Source organism: Colossoma macropomum, unplaced genomic scaffold, assembly GCF_904425465.1.
Source record: "Colossoma macropomum unplaced genomic scaffold, Colossoma_macropomum, whole genome shotgun sequence".
NCBI classification, from domain to species: domain Eukaryota; kingdom Metazoa; phylum Chordata; class Actinopteri; order Characiformes; family Serrasalmidae; genus Colossoma; species Colossoma macropomum.
Genome location: NW_023494788.1, coordinates 28,176,147 through 28,199,642, shown reverse-complemented (window position 1 = coordinate 28,199,642; position 23,496 = coordinate 28,176,147). Strand labels below are relative to the sequence as shown.

General features: G+C 38.0%; 2 protein-coding genes across 2 annotated transcripts; one reads left to right on the top strand and one right to left on the bottom strand.

Annotated features, from left to right (window-relative positions):
* Positions 1 to 7,975: 7,975 nt before the first annotated feature.
* On the top strand, positions 7,976 to 15,514 carry clic2 (chloride intracellular channel 2). Its single transcript, XM_036569013.1, has 6 exons — positions 7,976 to 8,212; positions 11,483 to 11,592; positions 12,447 to 12,572; positions 12,886 to 12,986; positions 13,565 to 13,746; positions 15,178 to 15,514. The coding sequence occupies exons 1-6, from the start codon at positions 8,159 to 8,161 to the stop codon at positions 15,337 to 15,339; spliced, it is 735 nt and encodes a 244-aa protein (XP_036424906.1). The 5' UTR covers positions 7,976 to 8,158; the 3' UTR covers positions 15,340 to 15,514.
* Positions 15,515 to 16,877: 1,363 nt separating this feature from the next.
* On the bottom strand, positions 16,878 to 18,871 carry urp1 (urotensin-related peptide 1). Its single transcript, XM_036567887.1, has 5 exons — positions 18,754 to 18,871; positions 18,081 to 18,209; positions 17,932 to 17,972; positions 17,301 to 17,406; positions 16,878 to 17,048 (listed from the first exon to the last, which is right to left on the bottom strand). Exons 1-5 carry the CDS (start codon positions 18,848 to 18,850, stop codon positions 17,017 to 17,019), a joined length of 405 nt encoding a protein of 134 aa, XP_036423780.1. The 5' UTR covers positions 18,851 to 18,871; the 3' UTR covers positions 16,878 to 17,016.
* Positions 18,872 to 23,496: the final 4,625 nt, after the last annotated feature.

Genomic DNA, 23,496 nt, shown 5'->3' with positions numbered 1-23,496 from the left:
GCTGAAATAATAAAAATTACTTGTTGACTGTGACTATTTTATTTCCTTTGCATGTGATAAGGTGCTGGCCCCTGTTTACAGAGATAAAGAGAAGATTTTCCAAGCAGCTGTCCTGGTCGCTGGATAGCCTGCAGGCAGCAGATAAGTGCTTCCTCTAGTTGTGATGGAAGATGGAGGTCAGTGGTAAGGCACAAGCTGTGTTCTCGGAACGTTTTTTTTCTGCCAGCTCTTTAAATTCCTTTCGGTTTCTACTGATCTCTCCCTGCAGAAAAGAGATCTGCAACTGATAATGAATTGTGAAATATCTGAGGTCTGCGGGGCTTTCTTACTGAGCCATCGACCCAATGATATATTACCTACAACCAGCTCTTGTGAAAACTGCATATCTGAGAGAACTTACGCTGCAGACCAAATGTTCGAAACTAACAGTATAACCTGCTGAAAAAAATCAAAGAAACCATTAAAAGCTCCTTGGTTGGTCCCTGGTGGTGTCCAATAATCAGCAATGATATTTTATGTTTTCCTGATGAGTTGATATCACCGTGTAAAGTGGTAGTAGTAGTAGTTAGTAGTAGTAGTGGTGGTAGTAGTAGTACAGTAACAATTATAACAGTAACATTTTAACCCAAACACTCACATTCAAAATTTATTCGGCCATTTAGGTGCAAATAATTATTGGACAGAACAGATCAGGTGTGGATGCAAATCTGCTGAGCTGCAATACTGACATACAATCTCATCTCCAGAAGGATGAATAAAAATGTTGCCTATTCTAGCTTATGATCAATATAGCTAACATGTAATGCTAATGCTTGTTAGCCAGAGAAACTCACATGAATATCATGATGAAAATTTTGGTGAATAATATTTCTACCAAAAAGACTTGAGAGACAAGTATGATGGAAGACAATACTTCAAGTCAAGTCAAGGCAAAGTAAATTTTTATGGTGCTTTGTACAACAGGAATTGTCACAAAGCAGCTTAACAGGAAAAAAGTTCTGTTGAGTCCTCATGAGCAAGCCAACGGCGACAGTGCCAAGGAAAAACTCCCTAAGAGCAAGTAACCTTGACATTTATAGTATTTATGCGACAGAATCTGCTGCACAGTAATGAGCAAACCTGCATGACGTAGCGTCTGAAATCGTTAACTACCATCACAAATACTGTTCCCTATAACAGTGTTCTATATGATGATCCAGATTTTCTAATCTGATTTTCTAAAAAAAAAAATACCTCAGCTTGGATGACTTCACAGCTGACAATAAGCAGAAAAAATGGGTTTGTGCAATTAAGAGGGACAAAGGAATACAGTTTGTCATATGGGGAGGAAATTTCTTTGTGTCAGCATTTCACCACCGCTGACAAGCGTTACCCTGAAGGCAGTTCATGTTTCAAAGTTAAAGCTGTTTCCAGCCACTTTCAGTGTAACAGTTTTCATGTTCCCCTTCAAAACTGTCTGCCTTTGAGAGAGCAAGTGCTCAGCGGTGAGCAGATGTTCCAGTTGTGGAAATAATCTACAATGACGCTAAGGACCATGACCACATGGCACACCCCCTGCCAGTATGTGTGCATGTTTTCCTTTTTGCCAACTAGTTTATTGTTAGCAAATTGTTTTAGCACTTCAAGCTAACATGGCTAGTCTAGCTTTTTGGTTATAGTTATTTTTACATATCCATTGTTTTGTCACTCTGTAGAAGTTAGCTGATGTTATTGTACTCCAATAGCTGTGAAGGAATTCTTCCACAAAGAATGCATATTATTTGTTCAGCTTGGACTCCTACACTGTGGTGTGTTTGGTGTTCTCCAACAATTTTGGACACATCCTTGAATTTCAATTATGGCAATTATGACAGTAAAGTGATGAAGTGACTGATCTTTCCAAGGTGAGCTGAAGTGATACGAACACAAATATTTCTGAAGTTAATAATTGTCTGCAAGGCAATAGCAGACTTAGTTTTTTGCTTTTTTTTTTGTGTGTGAAAAGGGCCTATTAGGTCTGTCACAAAAATGACATTTTCTCTGACCATTAATTGTCATATAAATAATTGCAATTAATGATTTAATTTCTTTTTCTTGTTCATTCAGTGCATCTATTAAAGTACAAGCCCAAAGTGGCCAAAGTGGCTTATTGGCCATCTTGTTCCTAGTTTAGCTGGTACTGTTGAATTGGCACTCGTCTTAGTTTAAATGTGAATTTAGGCAAAAGGTTATATATTTTCTTGTGACTGAAAATAATGGCAAAAAACCCCATCATTCTTTTTTGTTTTCAAAAGTTCCATTATTCTTCTGAATGAGTGCTTTCTTTTGTTGCATTACATATTACTTATTATGTTACGTTACACAACCCTTTACACTCATTCAAATTCACATTTGCACACAATTTCACAGGCTGATAGTACACCTCTTAAAGTTATTGTGAAATCTAGTGTGGAAAACGATAATTACAATCATCTCAAATTATTGTGATAATGTGATTATGTAATAATTGTGATAGATCAAGGGCCTGTACCACTATCTCATATGGAACCGAGTGATGAGCAAATCCGTGTACTATTAGCCTGTGAAATCATGTACTTGATTCCTGACCTGTGTTCCCTATAATTCAATATAGTGTTTCTGATTTCTCAGTGTAAGAAATTGTGTTTAGAGACCATTTTAAATACAGAGTAGGAGTTTTATAGAATGAAACACAGTGTAAGAGACTTTAAAATATTTACCACATAATACATTAAGAATTACTGCAAAACAGTGGAATATTTTGAAAAAAAAAAAAACTTCCTTCTGTGTTGTGTTGGATATTGACATTTCAAAAATGGCGGCTCATATATCTGGCGTGTTTGTGCAGGCTGGAGAACAGGGCAGTGTGTGTGATTGTTAAGTTTCTGAGTGGCCCAACACACTGCTTCATCAGCACGGCATCCGTAATCACACACTTCCTCCCCCGAAATGAAGGATTGGAGCAGTAAAAAGGAAAAGCTGCTCCCACTCAGCATGGCTCCAGTTACTGTGAGGAACGCTCATGAATTAAACTGCTCTGGGCTGTGCTCAAGTCATGCAGCAGCGGGCAGTGCATCAGTGTTGACCTCTGTTGTGTTTGTCTAATGTTGACTGTGCTGACAGCAGTGGAGGGGCTGGACCAAAGAGCTCTTCCTCACATCCTTAGATTGGTATCTTCATGGCAACTCCTCACATTCCATGAAATGTTTGGAAAACAAATCAAAGCAATATGGCTTTTATGAAGGCTTACTGCTTTCATTTGAGGCCAACACAGTACAGGTATGATAAATCACTCCAGTGTTAAGTTTAATGATATTATTTATTATCAGTAATAATTATAACAAAGAATAAACAAGCATGAAGTTGATTAGCAGCAGGTCATGGCTGCCAAGAAACATTATAGTCAAACTGCATCAGGTTTTTAATAACTTGGCACAACAGAATCTTATTGTTGTGTGTAGTCAGATGTCTGTATATGGCCTTTGAATGTGGCTCAGCCAATCAGATTTTAGAAACTGAACTCTTCATTTTATAAAAAGGCATTTTGTCATTCAACCTAAAGATGTACTTCATGTGGTAACAGGCAGTGTTACTGGCTTCATGGTTGGAATCTTCTGTTTCATTTTTAATTTTGTGATTTCTTCTTTTTTTGGCTACTTCCTTTTCTCAGTAATGCCTTCTTGACAGCTACACATCAGACTCATAGCATTGTGATGCCTTCTGGAAGGATGGACAAAAACAACTGGATTTTTTCAGATGCAAGAGTGGGTCTTTATTGATCTCCTCTCTCTCAAAGATGAAAGAAGTTATGTTTACATGATGGTGACAGTATTAGTCTACAAGGTCTTGCATGGTTGTTAGGCATTCCATTTTCTCTGTATCTTTTAATTATTAATTAATTTTTTGAACTCCAGTTTTGGAAGCTCCTGTTTTTTCACTTATTTTTCTTTGACTTTTCCCTTCCTTATGCAAGTGGATCTTACATCTTATATCTTACATCTAATTACCTCATAAATATCTGCAAAATAATGAATAAGTTTTGGTTAATATCCATTTTGACAGGAAATAAAATTAATGAAAGGCAGAGGGTGTTTCATACTTCAAATCTGATGCTGCACATTAGAATTTTTTAAAAACCTACAACCAAATTTATGACGGTATAAAATGAACCTTCCCACAACTATGTTAATTTATCTCTGTGTGAGGTCCAGGACCGCCCATTAGTCACTGTATCACACATCAACAAACAAAGAAAACTTCTGCTTTACTCTTTAAAATGTCTGTTTTTTACTTGTATATACTTGAGTATGTTTACACACTTCTTGACTTTCACTCAAGTACATTCATCCACTTTTGACTAACACATACTTTTACTTAAGTATAATTTTCTGTACTTTTTCCACCCATGCTAGGTTTATTGAAGTCAATAAAAAAAGTGAAGCAAGGCAAAATAACAAAAGCAACACTCATCATCAGTCTAGATTCTCACAAACGCACAAAACAACCATTTTATACACTGTGGGTTTGTTAATATCTGATTATAATGGGAGTTTACAGCAGAGGTTTACAATCAACATGTTTGTGTGTGTGTGTGTAAGTGGAGAGCAAGCTCTGCCCTGGCCTGTTTCCTGTGCTGGCTCCAGCGCAGCCGCACTTCATTTCCAGGATTTGTTAGTCATTTCCATTTCAAGGTTTTATTTTGCAACCTTCCATTTCATACTGGAAATCCCCCCGAGTGAGAATCTCTGTGAGTGGAGAGCAGAACAGAGTCTTTACCACTTTTAAACAGCAGTTCTGTGCCTCTTTTTGTTTCTCTACTGTGTCTGTATCTCTCTTGAAGGGCATTCCTTTCTCTTCTGGGGCGGTGTTTTGGACAGTTCTGAATTCCCCAAACACAGCAGTGAATCCCCTAACAAACTCATCTGCGCTGTTAAAGCAGAAATGAAACTCTTGCCTGTTATGAGCATGATCCCATCATTTGAGTGCTTTTTGTCATCGGTATAAAGTCAGACAGAAATACAGTTTAGTGTCTTCGAGCCTCATTCACCAATATCTTCCTAGGTTTTTCCTTAAATTTGTTCTTGAGAAAGGTTCTAAGATAAAATCTACGTCAGATTCATGACATGTTCTTAAACCACAGAACTGTTCACACTTTTGTGCTCTTGAGTGTGTGTAGATTCTGTTCTTACCTAAGAACAAATCCTAAATAAGGAAAACATTAGTGAATGTCAGAATCTTCATGAAAACCACGTAAGTGGGTTTTAAGAAGAAATTTCTTCTTAAGAAGGGTTGGTAAATGAGGCCCAATGTTCTTCTCTCTTTTCTTTTTTTCTGCTCTCATCTTTGTTGTGCAGCCTGTTTCATCATTGCTAGGATAACCAATCATTTCTATAAGCACTTCTCATTGAAAACCAACAGACGTGTAATTAAAGCAAAGAAACACAATTTGCACAGCTTCCATGGCAACATACAAGTAACATTTGACTTTTGAGTTCTAGTTTAAGTGATGATGTCATGAGCCTTAAACCTCATATGTGACTCAAGCCTTCTGTATCTGTAACTATGGGCTCTGCCTATTTGTTTGAATGAACAGTCTTCCCTAGAGATTGATCGCACACTCACAAGTACCACTCCCCCCTCTCTCCACAGCCCTCCGCATGCTGGACTCACTAACCACCCTGTTCATGACTCACTGCTGTAGCTGATATCACAGTCTGGTGGTTTACAAGAATTTCTCAGACCTTTCTGGAAATCCAAGACAGCCCAGAGAACAGTACAGGGATGAAAATCTGAATTCCAACTGAATTCCTGACAAACGTCTGATACTCCACAGAGAGCCCTGTAAAGAACACTTTACATGCATAAGTTCAAAGACTGCTTTACATGTCTGAGTTTCGAACTGAAATTACAGAACAATGTGTATTTCATCAGCTGTGGGTGTACAGTTACAGCTTACATGATGCATTCAATTACATAGGCCATATTAGTTGTACTAAAGTACCTAAATGAATGACTGATCATCATACATTCTGTTACTCCTCCCTGCTACATACAGCAGTTGCTCATAAGGAATAAACAATGCATCAATGAAACAGCAAAATGAGAAACCATAAAACAAAGAAAAAAAAAAGAAAATATTACATTAGTATGATGGCTTGATTATTTACATGCCTAAAACTTCAACTAGTCATAGTCTGGAATTTAAAAGTAGCACAATGCTAAAATTCACAATTAGTACCATTTAAAATGTGTCTTAAACTTTCACTAAAAATCAATATTACAATATTTCCCCCTTACCCTAGGCATGTCACTCAGCTGTGATAGATTTGGTATTTGAAATTTGCTTCTGTTGTTTTGCCCTGGCGCTACAAGGCTAATGTAGCTAACAAGTAATAGAAGCTTATAGTCACCATTTAGCATCATGCAAACTCAGTGGGGAACCCTCAGGGCCTTCAAGGCCCTCAGTGGAGTCCTAATGACTTCTGTGTAATAAAAATTCAGTTCAGTATTATTTAATATTATCATCATGCTTGTTGCATCTCTGCAAGTACTGTAGTAAATCTTTTATTTCATTGTAAAGGTTGGAAAGTGTTATATCTTCAGGAGCTGAACTGAAGGCCAAACGTGTCAGATTAACTATTTAATCATGTTTTGATTCACAATGAGTGTGATCTATTTTGTGAGAAAATCACTTTAGGCTTTCTTGAAGTCCTGCATACGTCATTGACTGCATTTCAGTGAGATATAAGGAAAGACAAGCAAGTGCAGCTCTCACAGAAAGAGCCACTACAAAACTGCTAAACATAAGGTAAAATATGTTAATGTCTGTTACAAGCTTCAACTGTAGGGATTTCATATAGAACAACTAAAAATGTTCATGTGAATCGTCGTTACCTTAGCGCTAACATACTGCTAGAATCTCATACAAATGCTAGTGGAAAGTTGCATTATAATGAGGTGTGTTGAGTTGGTTTTCCTTGTTTTTGGCATTTATTGTTAGAACTGAAGGCCTAGCTCAAATAGTCAAGGTTTGCCACTTTGCAATCTGCATGCCTTAATTATCACGCTTGCTTTAAAGCATGTGGACTTGTTAAATAATCTCAAATCTCAGAATCTTGGTTATGGGATATGGCTCTCTTGCTATTTTTAAAAATATGCAACCCTACACCAAATTCAGGCTTTAAGATACAGGCTACTGCTGCTTTTAGCTTTGTGATGTACTTTGGACATTCCTGTAGATAGCATGTCCTGCAGTGATAGCCACCACATAAGCAAGTCTGTTTGGGATTACTGATCAACTCAGCATAGTTCAAGGTAATAGTGTGATGATTTAGCTGTACAGTTTGCATGATGCTAGCTGGTAACTATAGGCAGGACTTTGCTATGAACTTCTATTACTTGTTAGCAACGTTAGCTAGTAGCTCCAGTGCAAATCTAAAGAAGCAAACTTCAGGCCCCAAACACATCTAGACTGATCAACTTTTTTGGGGTTAAGGGAGAAATTGTGTAAATCTGATCTTTGGCCGAAATGTAAAAACAGGCAGAAATGTCAAAAGTGCCTTTGAGCCACTTAGCTGTACCAGAAAGGGCCTCACCATCACACAGATGTGGTAGTTCAATTTGTTTTTACATTTGTGCTAATTGCGTTAGGTAAGAAAGGGGGGCATTGTGGCTGAGCATAGTGGGCGCTTTGTGTGGAGAGCCACTGCGCTGAGCACTAAGAGTAACATTACTGAGTGGTCAGCATGAGCAGTCACAGCTCTGTGCGAGGTGTTGATGACTTCAATGAATGGAACGTGAGCCTGCTCCATATGTATAATGACACACTGATGTTTCTCTCTCCATGGAGGAATAATTCAGACGTGTGTGTGATGAAATGCGAGCTATTTTTGAGCACTCCCTCTACTTGGCTCAAGGTTTATATGAGTGGATGCCACGCCCATCCTTTCTAGCCTCCCTCCCCCTTACACTTAAAGTATCAAGCCTGAAGGAGCAGATACCCAAAGAGTCAGCTCAGGCTTCAGCGAGCTCCCACACAAGTACATCACAACTATTTTATTCAGGACTTCTTTTTTTGTGCTTCAGGAGGAGTTTTTCCACTCAGCTTCAGCTCATTTGTGGGATAACTTCTGGATTAACTGGCATCTCACTTACAGAAGAAATGGCCCTGCGACAGAACTCGGATAAAGAACCAATCATTGAGCTCTTCATAAAGGTCAGTAATAATTTTGAGTTGTTTAGGGTTTTTTTTTGGGGTCAATCTATTTGTGTAATAAAGAGAAACTTGCTTTTTGTTTTCCACATTGCAACTAAATAAGGTTTATAACTCCAAACTGATGTAGTTACTTTGTCTCTAATGTATTTACCCTTTTATTACTTGTCTGCAAAATAGTTGTACCTACAAAATCAGTTAAATTTTTGCTTCCACTTTGAAAAGTGGTAATGTCAACTCACACGCTATTGGAAAAAAAAACAGTACTGGCCAGGAATAACCCATAAAAGACTATGTAAAGTTTTTAAGGTACTACATTCATTTTCCTACAAGAAAGGTGCATATTTGTACTTTTTCATGACTTTTTTAAGAAGTGAAAGCAAATTAAAAAAAGCCTGTAGTCAATGCAACGGAACACAACTATGTTCCCTAAGTAATGGTGCTGAAAATGTACCCTTGAGGGGACCACCCCAGTGACCGAGTGAAAGAACGAAGCTCTCCTGACAAGAAAGTGTCATGCATTACTGGCCAAGCAGTACTGAATGAGACTGTGCTTCACGCTGAGCTGAGATTTGTGGGCTTTTATCAGCACTCTCAGTGTGTAAAGGGGCAGAGATCCTCTTTACGGGCAAACCGGGGCTCTGCTTTTCTGTCACCATGTTGTCGTAGTTATGTAAAGCTGTGACTCTTCGTGTAACTGTCCCAAACCCGTCCCCTCTTCCGCTGTCTTTATCATAACACACACACCTCCAGAGTCTTATCATCAAACTCGCACACACAAACGGGGAGAGGGGAGTGCACTGGAGACCCCTGGCCCCTTCCTGAACTGGACACACCCACACGGAGAGCACACACGTATATACATACGCACACGTTCACATATACATCTTAGCAAAAAGGGCTCTTTGTAGTACAGAAAAAACAATTCAATGACTTACACTAACAGAGCCCTTTAAAGAACCACACAACAGTTATTCATCATAGAGGACCATTTAGTCATGCTAAGAGAAATTCAAAATTTTTTTGAGTTGTCACAGTTTACTAATCTCTTGTAGAACTCCCTTTACGAAGGGCCAATATCATGGAAAACAGTTTTTTGAAATAAAAAAGTTTGATGTTATATAAACATTGCGAAAGTTTCAAAACATGCCACGCACTCCCCAGTTCATGAGGTCTATATGTATAAATTATGCTGCGAAAATATAAATTAGAACTAAATTAGAAAACTAGTGTTTTTGTGATGTCACAAATACCAACACATTTACATAGTCCCGCCCACTCATGCTGAAGTTATAAGGAGTGTTTCAACCTAGGCTGTTTTTTTTAATCGAGACACTACACAGGACAGCCAATCAGAACAGATTTCATCTACATATATCAGTCTTAAAGTCACAGTAAAAAAAACAGCCTGTTTAATTTGAAGAAATGAAGAAAAAATTAAGTTTTTTTGGTACATAAAACCACACAAATGTCAAAAGTGGACATAAAAAACCGATTAAACTGCAAGGGCCCAAACTGAAATTCCTCACCCTCATTACAACATAACTTACATTTTAGCTTCACACCCTTAAATGGTTCTTGGGTAGTTCTAGAAACATCCTTAAGTTGGTAAGAGAGCCATTACATTACATCCTTTATTACATTAACATTCGCACCATATAAAAAACATCCATCCATTGAACCATCCATTGGAAGGAAGAACCAAAAGTGGTTCTGCTATGACTTCACAGCAAAGAACCCTTTTTGGTATCTGTATTTTTAATAATGGACCCACTTTCTGACTCTAATTCCCTTGTGTATTATGCTGTCACTGATCTCTAATGTATCGCCACAACAATGGAAAGGCACTTTTTTGATCATGAAACATTCACACAATGTAAAGGGCAGCTAAAAAAACTGAGATACATGGTTTTGATATGACTGCGTTGATTTGCGATTCTTTGATAACAGTGTTCTGAAAAGGCTGCCTGATACTATGAATAATGCCTTTCTGTGTCACTCACTGAGTTTGTTTACTTTGTTATTTTCGGGACAGGTGTGCTTTGACCGGACTGAAGTCATTGTGCATGTGTACTGTCTCTTTCTTCAAGACAATGCCTGCTTTTCCTCTCTTTGGATCAGGCCCTTTAAATAGCCACACCACCCAAACATGCACACATGTCTATTTATGTCCTTTTCTTTAAGGATGGGAGTGGCAGGACAATATGCTGCGGCTTATCACGAGATGATAAATTAGGAATTAGATGAAAGGATTTCTTTCTGTCCTGTGAACTCTGGTCTTATTATTCAGTTATTAAGCTTACAATGTACTACTATACCTTATTCAATATTATTCAATAACTACTATGAAATTAATGTAACTCCTTATTCTTTAGGTCTAAAGGGGTTAACACTGCTGTATGCAAAGCAGTGTTCTGCAAAAAGGGGTTCTGAGTTGGGGGTGCCAAAATTTTTAGCAGCATATACCTGATGTACACAAAGATGTCATGCAAAATGATTTACCAATTAGTTTTCATTTGAATTAGATTGTTGATATGTGTCACAGTAACTGATTGTGTCACACCTGTAGCCAATCTACACTGTGAGATTCAACAGACTGAGTTGGAGATATGATGGTTTAATCAAATTAATGTACTCAAAACATGGTGCATTATAATGTTTTAAAGCAAAAATAAAATTGGGCTATTTCAGGGCACAGAAATAGCCTACAAGTCTGCTAAAACGCAAGCACCTAAACCTGCTTGCGTTTTAGCGACACACCCCTAAACGGCCAACAGCTGGCGAAACATTTCAGCTGGCTGCAGATTTTGATGTGGCCTGCACAAATGTTATTTTATGTTTAATGTTTTTTTTTTTCCAATATGTTAAACTCAAATAAAAACAATTGTGTGCTAAAATTTGCAGAAAAAAACTTCCTGCTTAAGGATCAGGATGGGTTTACTTATTTTCACTTAGAAGATCAACAAAACATGTAATTTAACTGCAGGTATTCACTACATTCAAATTATTTTTACCAGTTGTAGCTGAAGAATTCTGAAATCTGGGGTTACTGTGGCCACCTCAGACCACTTCAGATGCACTGAGGTGGGTCTGCCAGAGCATGATTTTCTGCTCCTCTGCTCTGAGGGCTGGGCCTTTGGCTCATAAGGTTTTCAGTTTGTGCCATTACATAACTTGGAAACTAAGAACTAACCTCATTCCAATTCATGTTTAAGCAGTAAACTGGCTGCAGTGTTAACCATAGACTTCTCTTCCTGTGTTTTACGTCTCCAGGCTGGCCATGATGGAGAGAACGTGGGGAACTGCCCGTTCTGTCAAAGTCTTTTCATGGTGCTGTGGCTGAAAGGAGTCAAATTCACAGTGACCACAGTGGACATGAGGAAGTAAGTGCTGCCAGAAAACTAGAACACTCAGTTACAAAATATGTACTAACCCAATGAAGCAAGATGAATTTTCATTGGTGCACTGAAGAAAGTAATGCATTGTATTTACTTGCTTCAGATATCTATATATGTCAGAACAACAACGGTCCCAAAAAGTATTTGGACATTTGTGCCTTATGTAAAAAATAAGTTCATTGTGTTATGAAACAAATCCACTGACAGAACATTCAAAGACAGACAGTGATTTTCTTTTTCGTAGAGATTTTTTCTAAAGGAGGCTGTTTCTTTGCAAACTTCTGCAGGTTCACATCTAAAATGTCTTTGTACATGATCATCAATGAACACAAGTCCACTGACACCACTGTAAGAACAATAGGCCCAGACTTTGACGTTTTCACCTCCATGCAGTACTCTTAATGCAATCTGGCTGGAATTCTTCTCCAGGCTATCTCCACACAATCTACCATCAGTGTTTCTCATTTGTTAACCCTTTTGTACATTAACCTAAAGAACTCCATTAAAGTTTACCAATGGTTAAATGGTATCCAAAAAGTATCCAAATACATGTTGTGCCCGGGGCCCTGTATGGAGGATCTAGGGCAAACTTTGTTTGCATTAAACAAATAAAATCAGTTCATTCAGGCCATTGCTAATAAGTGAGCCTTCGCTCCTGTCACGGCCAGGCGCTCCCACATCCGTGTGCTTTGCTTAATGAGTAACAAAGACGTTTGAAAGAGCCATTAATCTCCATCTGTCTTGTTCAGAAATAGATGATAGTGAGTGGACTGTGTGATTGTTCAACCCGTCCACACCCTGGAGGACATATATTGACTACTCCAACTTTTGCTGTGTAGGAAGCCTGAGGAGCTGAAAGATTTAGCCCCAGGGACAAACCCTCCTTTCCTCCTATACAATGGGGCCCTGAAAACTGACTTCATTAAGATCGAAGAGTTCCTGGAGACAACCCTCGCCCCACCCAGGTATTGTGAACATACAGTTCATTTACAGTCTTAATCATGACATTCATCATTAAATATGAATATATTATTTCTGTAATAGCTGCATATATCAAGTAAACACACACTAGTTTCATAGTAGTTACTGAACTATTGAGTAAGCCTGAATACTGAAGCCTAGAGTTTTAAGGGGTCAGTGTACTTCATTGCAAACTTTTAAAGGTTCCTTGGCAGCACATCATGTTCTTCATCTCCTGGAAAGCCACAGTTAGCTTTAGACTTAGCACTTAGGAACTGGCTACTCACATGAATCTCACTGTTTCTCTCCCGTCTTCAGATACCCTCACCTCAGTCCACTCAACAAGGAGTCGTTTGATGTGGGTGCTGACATTTTTGCCAAGTTTTCTGCTTTCATCAAGAACAGTCCAAACAACAGCAGTGAGTTATGCTGTGTCTTAATGGTCCAACATCAGTGCTCTATTTAAACCTGCATATGGTTTAAATTTCATATTGGCTTAGAATGCACTGGTGTGAGTGAGAGGGATTATGTTGCCTTATTATATACAATTTGATACTTTTTTCCAGTCAACACAGCCATTATTTAACAGAGAGACTTGCATTCAGCTTAAAAAAATCTGCAGGGATATTTTTCCACACCTCCAAAGTTCAGTCTTAGAAGTTGGTTGCATTTTCTGTTTCTCACGATCCAAAGAATCTGACGTTCAGTGATGTTGAGGTCTCTGGGGTGGGTCTACCAAGTCTTGCATGATTGTTAGCAGTCCAGTTTTTTTCTTATATCTTTTAATAACTTAAAACTCTAGTTTTGGAAACTTCTGTTTTTTTCTTTTATTTTCCTTTGACTTTCTCCTTCCTTATGCAAGCGGATTACCTTATATCCAATCTGCTCAGAAATAAATAACTTGAACTAGATGGTTATCTAGACTGGAAATTAAATGAATGAAATGTGGTCTCTGACATTTGCTTAATATTTATTTGTTAATTTCTTGGCTTCACAGTACAAGAGCAGGCTTTGCTGAGGGAGTTTAAACGTCTGGACATCTATCTGAACACGCCGCTCCCAGAAGAGATTGACCACAACTCCAGAGAAAACATTACTGTCTCTGAGAGAAAGTATCTCGACGGCAACCGCCTGACGCTGGCAGACTGCAACTTGCTGCCCAAACTGCATGTGATCAAGGTGAGACAGACACTTTCATGTCAGTGCCAATAAATAATCACCCACCCTTGTTCCTGTGCACTTTGGTAGCCTATTAAATAAGCTACAACATCTCATATTATTAAAATATGAATTTTTCTTGCTTTTTTAATAAAAAAATAGTTTGCTGTAGTTTGTACTCTTTTCTAAAGTTTCAGAAAGTACCATTTAGGTCCTACAGTTCATGTATGGAAACCCACCCCAATTAAAATGTTTTTGTGATGTCAAGAAAACCAACATACACTATGTGGCCAAAAGTATGTGGACCCTCCTAGTTATTGAGTTCAGGTGTTTCAGCCCCACCCATTGCTAACAGCTGTATAAAATCAAGCACATAGTCATGCAATCTCCATAGACAAATACTGGCAGTAGAATTGGTTGTACTGCAGAGCTCAGTACCTTTAAATGTGGCACTGTCATAAGATTTGGCAAATACCAGGAGAACACTACCTACCAGAATGCATGGTGCCAACAACATAGGTTGGAGGAGGAGAGATTCCGGTCTGGGGCTGTTTTGCAGAGTTTTGGCCTCTTAGTTCCAGTGAAGGGAAGTGTTAATGCTACTGCACACAAAGACATTTCAGATGATCATATGCTTCCAACTTTGTGGTAACAGTTTGGGGAAGTCACTTTCCTGTTCTAGCATGACAGTGCCCCTGTGCACAAAGTGAGCTCCATAAAGACATGGTTTGATGAGTTTGGTGAGAAGGATCTCCAGTGGCCTGCGTGGAGCCCTGACTTCAACTCCACTGAACACTTTTGGGATGAAATTGCAACGTTGATTGTGAGCCAGGCCTTTTTGTCCAACATCAGTACCAGACCTCACAAATGCTCTTTTGACTGAATGGGCTCAAATTCCCACAAACACACTCCAACATTTTGCAGAAAGTGTTCCCAGAAGAGAGGAGGCTGTCATGGTCTCAAAGAGGGGCCAACTACATAGAATCCAAGCTCACAAAGGTGTGATGGTCAGGTGTCCACATACTTTTGGCCATATAGCGTGTATCCACTTTTTCAGCCTACAGCTGATTATCCTCGCCTATTCATGTTGAAGTTTAAAGGAGTGTTTCAGCCCAGACTGCTGTTTGAATGAGACACAGCAATCGGAAGAGAGATCATTTACATCTATCAGTCAAGTAATAGTAACAAAAACAGCCTGTTTAATTGCTAGGGACAAAGAGAGCCTGGAAAATGTTACGTAAAAATGTTTTTGGCACATAAATCCACACAACCGTTATATAACGTTTTATAAAAAGAAAAATGGAGAAAATGAGCCCATTATATTGGTCTATTAAGTACTGGGTGTCTGAAAACTAAAGCTCAGTATAGAATTCTCCAGAATGTATGCTAAAAATGAAACCAAAAGTAAAACCAATGAATTTCTGTCTCTTTTACTTTTCTCTGATTTTGAAGGTTGCAGCCAAAAAGTACTGTCACTTTGACATTCCTGCCCACTTCACTGGAGTACATCGCTACCTGCAGAATGCTTATGAGAGAGAGGAGTTCAGCCAGACGTGCCCCGCTGACATTGAGATTGAGAAAGCCTATCTGAGCGTGGCCAACAGGAGATCATAGTCAGACACCGAATGGGAACATTTCTACAACCTCTATACACGGGACGCGGAGGAGGCCATTCAGATTTATCTCTGTAAATACGTATAAATCAAAGTGTTTAAAAGAATACTCCAGCTTTTTTCAACCGTGTCAGGTCAAATATCATTTCAACATTCCCCAATACTTAACAACAGGACCCAAAACAGAAAAAAAACATTGACTTGAAAAGCACTTACAATAGAAGGCAATGGGCAGCTGCTGAAGAGGGTTTTCTGTTTGTAAAGAAACGTGACCAAATTATTGTCAGTGATAATTGACTGTATGCTACAGATGCAGCAGAAAGGTTGAAAAATGCTGGAGGATTTCTTTAAATGATTGACTCACTGCAGGTTTGTTATGAGACGACTGTAGTGTCGATATGCAGAAATATACTATAGTTAAGTTTTACTATATTCATTGTGCCTATGATCCCAGAGCCCAAGGCATAAAAATTGATAATAAAAAGGGAATCGCTGGATAACCGCCCAGCGTTCCCTCTGCAGTAGGCCACATGTGCAATTAACTGTAGATCAAATGTGATTTGCTTTGTCCATAGTGTATATATGTATTTTAATACACAGGTAACTACTTTTCCTCTAAATGTCTGTGTATATCTATTAAATCATATATTCATACAGCTGTAAGCAAAAGTTTTGGTCTAATGACATGTTTTGTTGATTTTCTAAGTGAAAATAAGTAAACACATCCTCCTCAGAGAACACACTTCTGGACAGTAATAACGCATATATACATACACACACACACACACACACACACACACACATATATATATATATATATATATATATATATATATATATATATATATATATACACATATATACACATATATACACATACACACACACACACACACACACACACATATATATATATATATATATATATATATATACACATATATATATGTATGTGTGTGTGTGTGTGTGTGTGTGTGTTATTTTTCCTGACATGTTCAGCTCAGCAAATAAATAGAAATTGTGCACTAAAATTTGCAGAAAGCTTCATATTTATGTTTGTCCCCTGTAAAGGACGTGTAAAGTTTTTACCTAGAAAACCAACAAAACGTATTTTGACCAAAGCTGTTACACACGACTGGATGTAAACCACAACATGCTTACTGAGCACCCTGACAAAAGCACAAAGCCAACAGTGCCATGTACATGATACAGGTTTCACATACTCAATGGTTGTTTTATAGGAAAGGTTATACTTGGTGCACAAACCAAATACATGCACAGTACCGCTGTTGAAGGAAAAAAGGTCAAACGTGTTTTTGTTTCACATTTTAATGAAAAATAAAGATCATTTCATACTTATCAACTTTTCCAATTCCTCTGCATGTTTATGTTTACAGATTTCTAAACAAAGACTGAAAGAAAAGCAGATGGATCAGATTTTGCTGCAATAGAGGCGTACACAGTGATGGTCTCAGGCATACAACCTAGATCTTTATTTTACAGAGTTCTTCATTTTATTTAAAAGCAAAGTCATGTTGAAGTTACTGTGCTGTGTAAATTTCTATACACATTGTTACAGAGGCTGTTGGATTGGTATTTAATGGAGACGATAAACAATGATGTTTGTACAGAATGGGTGGAGTGGGCTGTTCCTCTGTAATTCCGAAGGGATCAACTCTTAATTTGTTACGCAGTACTTCCAGAAACAGGCTGTCAGGGAAAGACAAATACAGAGCTTTAGTGTTCAGCATTGTATTCGTTCAGTACTGTTTCATTTCTGATGGATCTTAGGACTAATCTGGATATGAGCCTCTAACCCTGATGAGTAATTCTCATTTGGTGCTACTAATGATTATAAACACTTTCTCATGATGTACATTGCCAATACAGATGAGCATGAGTACTGCAATCAGCAGGTGTAATAACACTAATCCTGCAGTTCCTCAGAAAGGTGACTCTCACCTCTCTTGTTGGGTTTGGGTAAGTTCTGCTCCGACCTCAGAAAGCCTTGAGAGCGCAGGTTATCAGCTGCCGCCAGTTTCAACACGGCTGCTTTTAAGTCGTCCACCTAAGAAACGATTCAGATCAATTCAATTCAATTCAATTCAACTCAAGTACAATTCTTTAGGAAATGATGCACAATTTTGAATTATTGTTAAAAATACAGCGACTGGAGGATCAGTAATTTCAAAAAGGTACTTCATGAGGAAACAAGCAGTTTAACTGGTTTTATTCAAGTCAAAGAAATGGAAAATAAGTTCAGATGAATAAAAGGAAAATTTTTCATCGATCAAAATCTCAAAATTAAACCTACAGTGCAATAATAACATCAAGCTATGTTTAGATTTTTATCTTATTAACCTTATCTGAGAATTCACATTTGGCCAAAAAAATGAGCATAAACTTTATTCATTTTGTTAGAATGAAGTATAACAGATTATAACACTTGAACCACCATCTTCAGATCTTGATTTCATGCATTTTTACAACCACAAAGCTTATGATGTTGATGTTACGTCACTGGCAGATCAGTCACTCAAGAGATAAAGAAATATGAGGCAATGCTATCACTTCATTAAGAACAGGTTCTTACCATGTTGTTCATTTTCGCTTGCTGTAGAGTTTCCTTTGTTTCTGAGACATAAAGAAGTAAGCAGGTTTAAATAACCATGAAAGCTGAAGACCACCACCACTGGCAGCCAGTGAAAAACAATTTCAATGCAAACAGTCAGATTTTCTCACCTTTAGGCCAGGAGTCTCTCTCTCTTTCCCTCTGCAGCAGGACAGGAAAGACGGTTTTGACGTCTCTTTGTTCACTCAGGTCATCGCTCTGGCCTTCCTCCACTTCTGCCACCAGTTTCTGAAGGAGGTCTGTTACAGGAAAAAGATCAACATTAATCAGATAATATAAATATAGCTAAAAGCAAATTTCATCGCTGTCAGAAAAACACCTAAATGTCCATTTTGGTAGTTTTTCATCATCGACATATTAAACTGGCTACAAACATCCAAATATTCAAGCTGCCTTTAAACATTTATACAAGCTCTATTTGTTAACATTGACATTATCTATCCAAATCCTATGGAGTTCCATAGACCAACTACTATTTCTATTGGATTTTGACAGAATCTAATATCCATACAATATGTATAAAAACTCAGAAATCTCTGGAAAAGCTCTGGAATCATGCTGTTCCCAGAAAGTTCCTTGGGCAATCAATATATCCTTCAACTGTCTTCGGTATGTCAATAACACAACACAACAAATTCTATTTTGAAGTGTGAAATTCTGAGAGTGTGTTTATCCAAAGACACTACCATCTGTGTTCCTGTGCCTCTTAAGGTTTACATGAACATAAAGTAAAACATTAGATTTTGTCCCTCAGAATGGTCAGTGAGCAGAGAGTGAGCTTACCTTCCTGTGGTGTCAGCACTGTCTCTGGATATAATGGTAAAGCACGAGTTGCGGAAAAGACCACAGCCAAAATGTAGAGCAGTGCCACGGACAGCATGTTGAGAGAATCTAAGGTCACTCCGGTCTTCACTGGCTTGCCCTGGAAGAGGACTTCTGTTTTATATCTTCTCAGGTCATCTATCCTGGACGGATCAATACCACTCCTGTCACCCCATCCCCAGCATAAATGGTTTTGACGTGATGGCACCCTCGTCATAGGCGCAATTCAGGGTGCGCTGACAATTCATAGGGTGCCTATCTCTGCTTACACAGTGAGCCCTAACAAATGTTTGCTCTCCCCCTCCCAGTCAGCCACTGCCCAGCCATCTCCGATTGTTTATGTCCTGTACGGTTATTTAGCGGTATGGGCCATACAGGCTGTTCCACTGGTCACCATTAGGGCCTCAGAGATGCAAAAAAAATGTAATTTAAACAATTTATCATTTACCCCATATGCAGTTGATCACAACATGTTTGATATCTGACATGCTTCTTATTAGGTTAATGTTGCTAACAAACACTGCACCAACCTCACCTGGGTAATACATGCCGAAATCTTCATTTGCTTCAAAAATCTATAGAATGGTTTCATAGACAAGTTTAAAAAAAGGCATTCACAGACCTTCTTTAAACATTTAAGCTAAAACTGGAACTACATTATCATTCGCATAGCGTACCGGTTAGTACTCCTCTTTCAAACTGGACTGCGAGGTCTGTGTTGTTCAACAAAACGTAAACGTTTAAGTAACGTTAACCTGCTTTCGCCTGTTTTATTTTAATTAAGAGCTCCATTCTGGGTTCTGCTATAGCTTTGCCTCCCACACTGTTTGTTCATTTCATTAAACTAAAATTTCAACCCTTTATATATTTTAATTAATGTGAGTGAAACTGATATACTGACAACTTCACACATCAATGCTAAAATTATAGCTGGTCGCCCATATAACGACAGGATGCTAACATTCTTCACTGTCATTTATGTGGTAAACTGGTACTAATTTTCATGAACAAAAGGGGCATTACAGAGTGGTCATTCCAGGGAACTTATAGAGAGGGGAATTACCACTCTGTAATGTCTTCCGGGTTTCTCAAATGCTAGAGGAAGCTCCCAAGCGAGTCCAAAATGAATGAGTTAAGATGGACCATTTGAGCAAAATCATAGTTAATAAATGGTTAAACATATTTATAATATAACAATACCTTCATTTCCTGAACACAGAACAGCATAAAACGCTTTAACACCGCTGTCATATTTTTGAGTGCTTTTGAACTTGAGTTATTGGAGTTTAAAACACCGCCTCATGTACGTTCATGACATCAGTAGCGCGAACAGCTAATGAGCTGCTCCGCTTGCCAACCAATCAGCAGTCAGTAGCACTAATGCTAGCGTCCTGATGCCCAAAACCTGTTTGTTATAGAAAAAAGGACAGACATGTAAGGTTTCCCTGCTTTTCTACTGTAATACATCCATCTACTTTCTAAAATTAAAGGAAAGTTCTGGGCAAGTGATTGAAAACTATTTTAACTTTTCACTCCATTAATCCCCATTTATTGAGGACTTGTTCGTGGGCGCCCTCTGGCGTTTTGCAGTCATGTTTTCGATATGACGGGGGAAATAGGAATTTCTTGGCTGAAACAAGGACGTGGATTTGAGGTAAGCATGTTAGGTGTTACTTTTATCTTCGCTGTCCATTTTGTGCTCACTTAGCTGTCATGTCATACACAGCTAATATGCTAGATAAATGTTTCTTTACACAGTTTGACTGTAGAAATACATAAACATCTTTATTTGTTAAAGTGCTGGAATTAGCAGCTCCCACTCTTCACAGCAGAGACTCTCCACGAAAACCTGCCGCTTTCCACAAGTTCACCCAGTTCCTGTCATGTGAGGAGTCACCAGTATGTCCGGTCAGTCACTGGTGGGTCCTGCATCCAGCTGACACATTTGTTAATGAATTCAGGTTTAAACATATACAGTTGAGGATCATTTGTGCTGAAAATGTGGTCATCAAATTCGTAATCAGAAATTATTTCGATTTTCTGAGTATAATAGCTTCTCTGCCAGGTTACCTTTGTGTTTAGGAATTCACGTAGCCCCTCGTTTGGTCGTCTTTTACCACAAATTGTGCTGAGGTGAAACTGATTTCTGTTACTCACAATGGTGGCCTCACTATTCATCTGGTGGTGTTTTAAACCACATCAAATGAAGATCTGGCGGCATTTTGAGCGAGTTGAGAGACGTTTTTGGGCAAGTATTTACAGAGATGAGACTGATGACAGTCCGATGTTTGTTAGCAGCGTTAACCTAGCATCTCCTGTTGTAAACTAAAGAAGCAAACTTCAGATGCCAAACATGTCTTGGCTGATCGACTGCTTCTTGGGTTAGTGATAAATCGTGTTCATCTGATTCTCGCCGAATTATTCGCTTAAATTACACAGTAATTAAATGTTTTAACAACTAAATATCAAATTTTTCAGTTAGTGTGTCCACGCTTCAGATTTGTTACTACTTTCATTCTTTTTGTGAGACGTGATTTCAGTTTTTCAAAGAAATCTGCAGGGATATTTTTCCACACCTCCAAAGTTCAGTCTTACAAGCTAGTTGCATTTTCTGTTTTTTGTAATCTCAAACACATTCAGTGATGTTGAGGTCTGAACTCTGGGCTGGACAGTCCATTGTTCTGGGAACACAAGCAGCTTCTTTGTTTGATTTGCAAATTTTCTTCTTTTTTTCCTTTTCTCAGTTACAGCCTCTTGACAGCTACATATCCTTTCAGACTCAGAGTTGAGTTGTCTTCTCATAGTGGAAGGATGGACAGAAACACAAGGATTTTTTTTTAATCTGAAGCAAGAGTGGAGCTTGACTTTCTCCTCTCATATATGAAAGTTTTAAATGTTTGAAAATTGTATGAAAGTTTTAAGTTTGAAAAAATGAAAGCTGTTAGGAGTCCTATTTTTTATATATCTTTGAATCATTTTTTTACTTCAGTTTTGGAGGTTTTTGTCACTTATTTGGCTTTGACTTTCCTTTTCCTAATGCAATCTTGTATCCAACCTCCTCAGAAATATCTGCTGAAAAATGAGTAACTTACATACTTAATGCCCGTTTTGACAGTAAATTAAATAAATGAAGCGTGGTCTCTGAATTTTGCACAGTACTGTAGATCTTCAGCAAATGAAATCCTAACGGTTTACTTACTAAAAAGTCACATTTGTCTTGTTTAAGATGTTACAGAAGAACTGGAAGTTCTGAGAATCTTTATGCTAACATGGTTAGTTGAAACATCAAAAAAAGGTTCAGTAGTTTGTTTACTGAAACCAGCAATGCATTAAATTTATAGATTCAAATGTGTGCATCATTTCCACAGTATAAAGTATATTACTTATATACCACTTCAACATAAATACTGTGAAAAATAAACCAAAAGATGTGTTGATGCAATATACAACTGTATTCATGTTGAAATGGTGAACACATTTGAATGTAGTAAATTCAATGCATCACAGTTTTCAGTGAACATATTACTGAACAAAAACAAAAAAACGACTAAATTGTTGATAATTTTGAAGTTACAACTTGCCTCATGCATTTTTAGTTAAATGACCTTTGACTGTCAGTATGTGCACTCAGACACTTCTTACTTCAGTAAAAGAACTGACTATACTGACTTTTCTGCTGTTTTACTAAGCAGACTTTAAGTCACTGTAAGTTAGAAATATGTGCATGTTCAGTTTAGCTCTTTATAAACTCGAATAGAGCATATATTCACTTAAACAGATACACAGAAACCTTACACACTTGGTGACGTTTGTTGCCGGTCACTGCTATTGCTTCTCTGGGCTGTATTTATCAAAGTGAAAGGTGTGTAATACGGCACAGAGAGGCTGGTGTCAGATAAACAACGACGCTGCATGATGATAGATAAGGCTGTCTGCAAGTTTCTGAAATTGCAGCTGAAAGTATCGGACACCACCAATTTCTCTCATGAGTCTGATCTTTGATAAAGCGTAGTGTCAAGCTGAAAAAAAACATCAAATCACTGTTAGAAAGTAAAACCACTAAAGTCAATACTTCAAGATATTTTGTACTACGAAGCCACGCAGGCTTCTGGTACCTGTTGTACCAGGTTAGTTTTTTCCCAGTTATGAGTGGAATATTGAACCTGCAGGTTCATTAGGAGAGAAATCACCTCCTCTTTTTCATTCTTTCTTTTAACATGCGATTCACAGATCTAACTTGATGGTCACTTTGGTGAGAGAAAAACTGGAGCTACAATAGCAGCTGTACAGGTATAGCTTATTATACAGGTTACTTACACAGGTATATGTTAATACATCTTATTATATAGGTTATTAATACAGGTTTAGGTCAGTAAGCCTAATGTGCAGGTTAATTACACAGGTATAGGTTAATATGTCTTTATATTATATAACTTTATTATAAAGGTATAGGTTCTTACAACTTATACAGATGAATTACACAATCATAGGTTAATATAATAGTCTTTTTATACAGGTGTATTACATAGGCATAGATTAATGTGTCTTATTATATAAGTTAATTACATAGGTGTAGGTATGTATGACTTATTATAAAAGTTAATTCAATTTCCAGCATACCATGCCCTCATACTGCCATACGGTATTTGATCCCACAGTTTCTGCCTGCAGTCAGGCTATTAGAATAAAATGACTTGCTAAAGG

Excerpts from the sequence above, each read along its gene's own strand:
- urp1 (XM_036567887.1), bottom strand. The coding sequence starts at position 18,850 with ATGCTGTCCGTGGCACTGCTCTACATTTTGGCTGTGGTCTTTTCCGCA. Across the intron at positions 17,407-17,931 it reads AAGCGAAAATGAACAACATG|GTGGACGACTTAAAAGCAGC; the intron begins GTAAGAACCTGT and ends ATCGTTTCTTAG. Across the intron at positions 17,049-17,300 it reads ACCCAAACCCAACAAGAGAG|CCTGTTTCTGGAAGTACTGC; the intron begins GTGAGAGTCACC and ends TTTCCCTGACAG.
- clic2 (XM_036569013.1), top strand. The coding sequence starts at position 8,159 with ATGGCCCTGCGACAGAACTCGGATAAAGAACCAATCATTGAGCTCTTC. Across the intron at positions 12,573-12,885 it reads ACAACCCTCGCCCCACCCAG|ATACCCTCACCTCAGTCCAC; the intron begins GTATTGTGAACA and ends TCCCGTCTTCAG. Across the intron at positions 13,747-15,177 it reads CCAAACTGCATGTGATCAAG|GTTGCAGCCAAAAAGTACTG; the intron begins GTGAGACAGACA and ends CTGATTTTGAAG.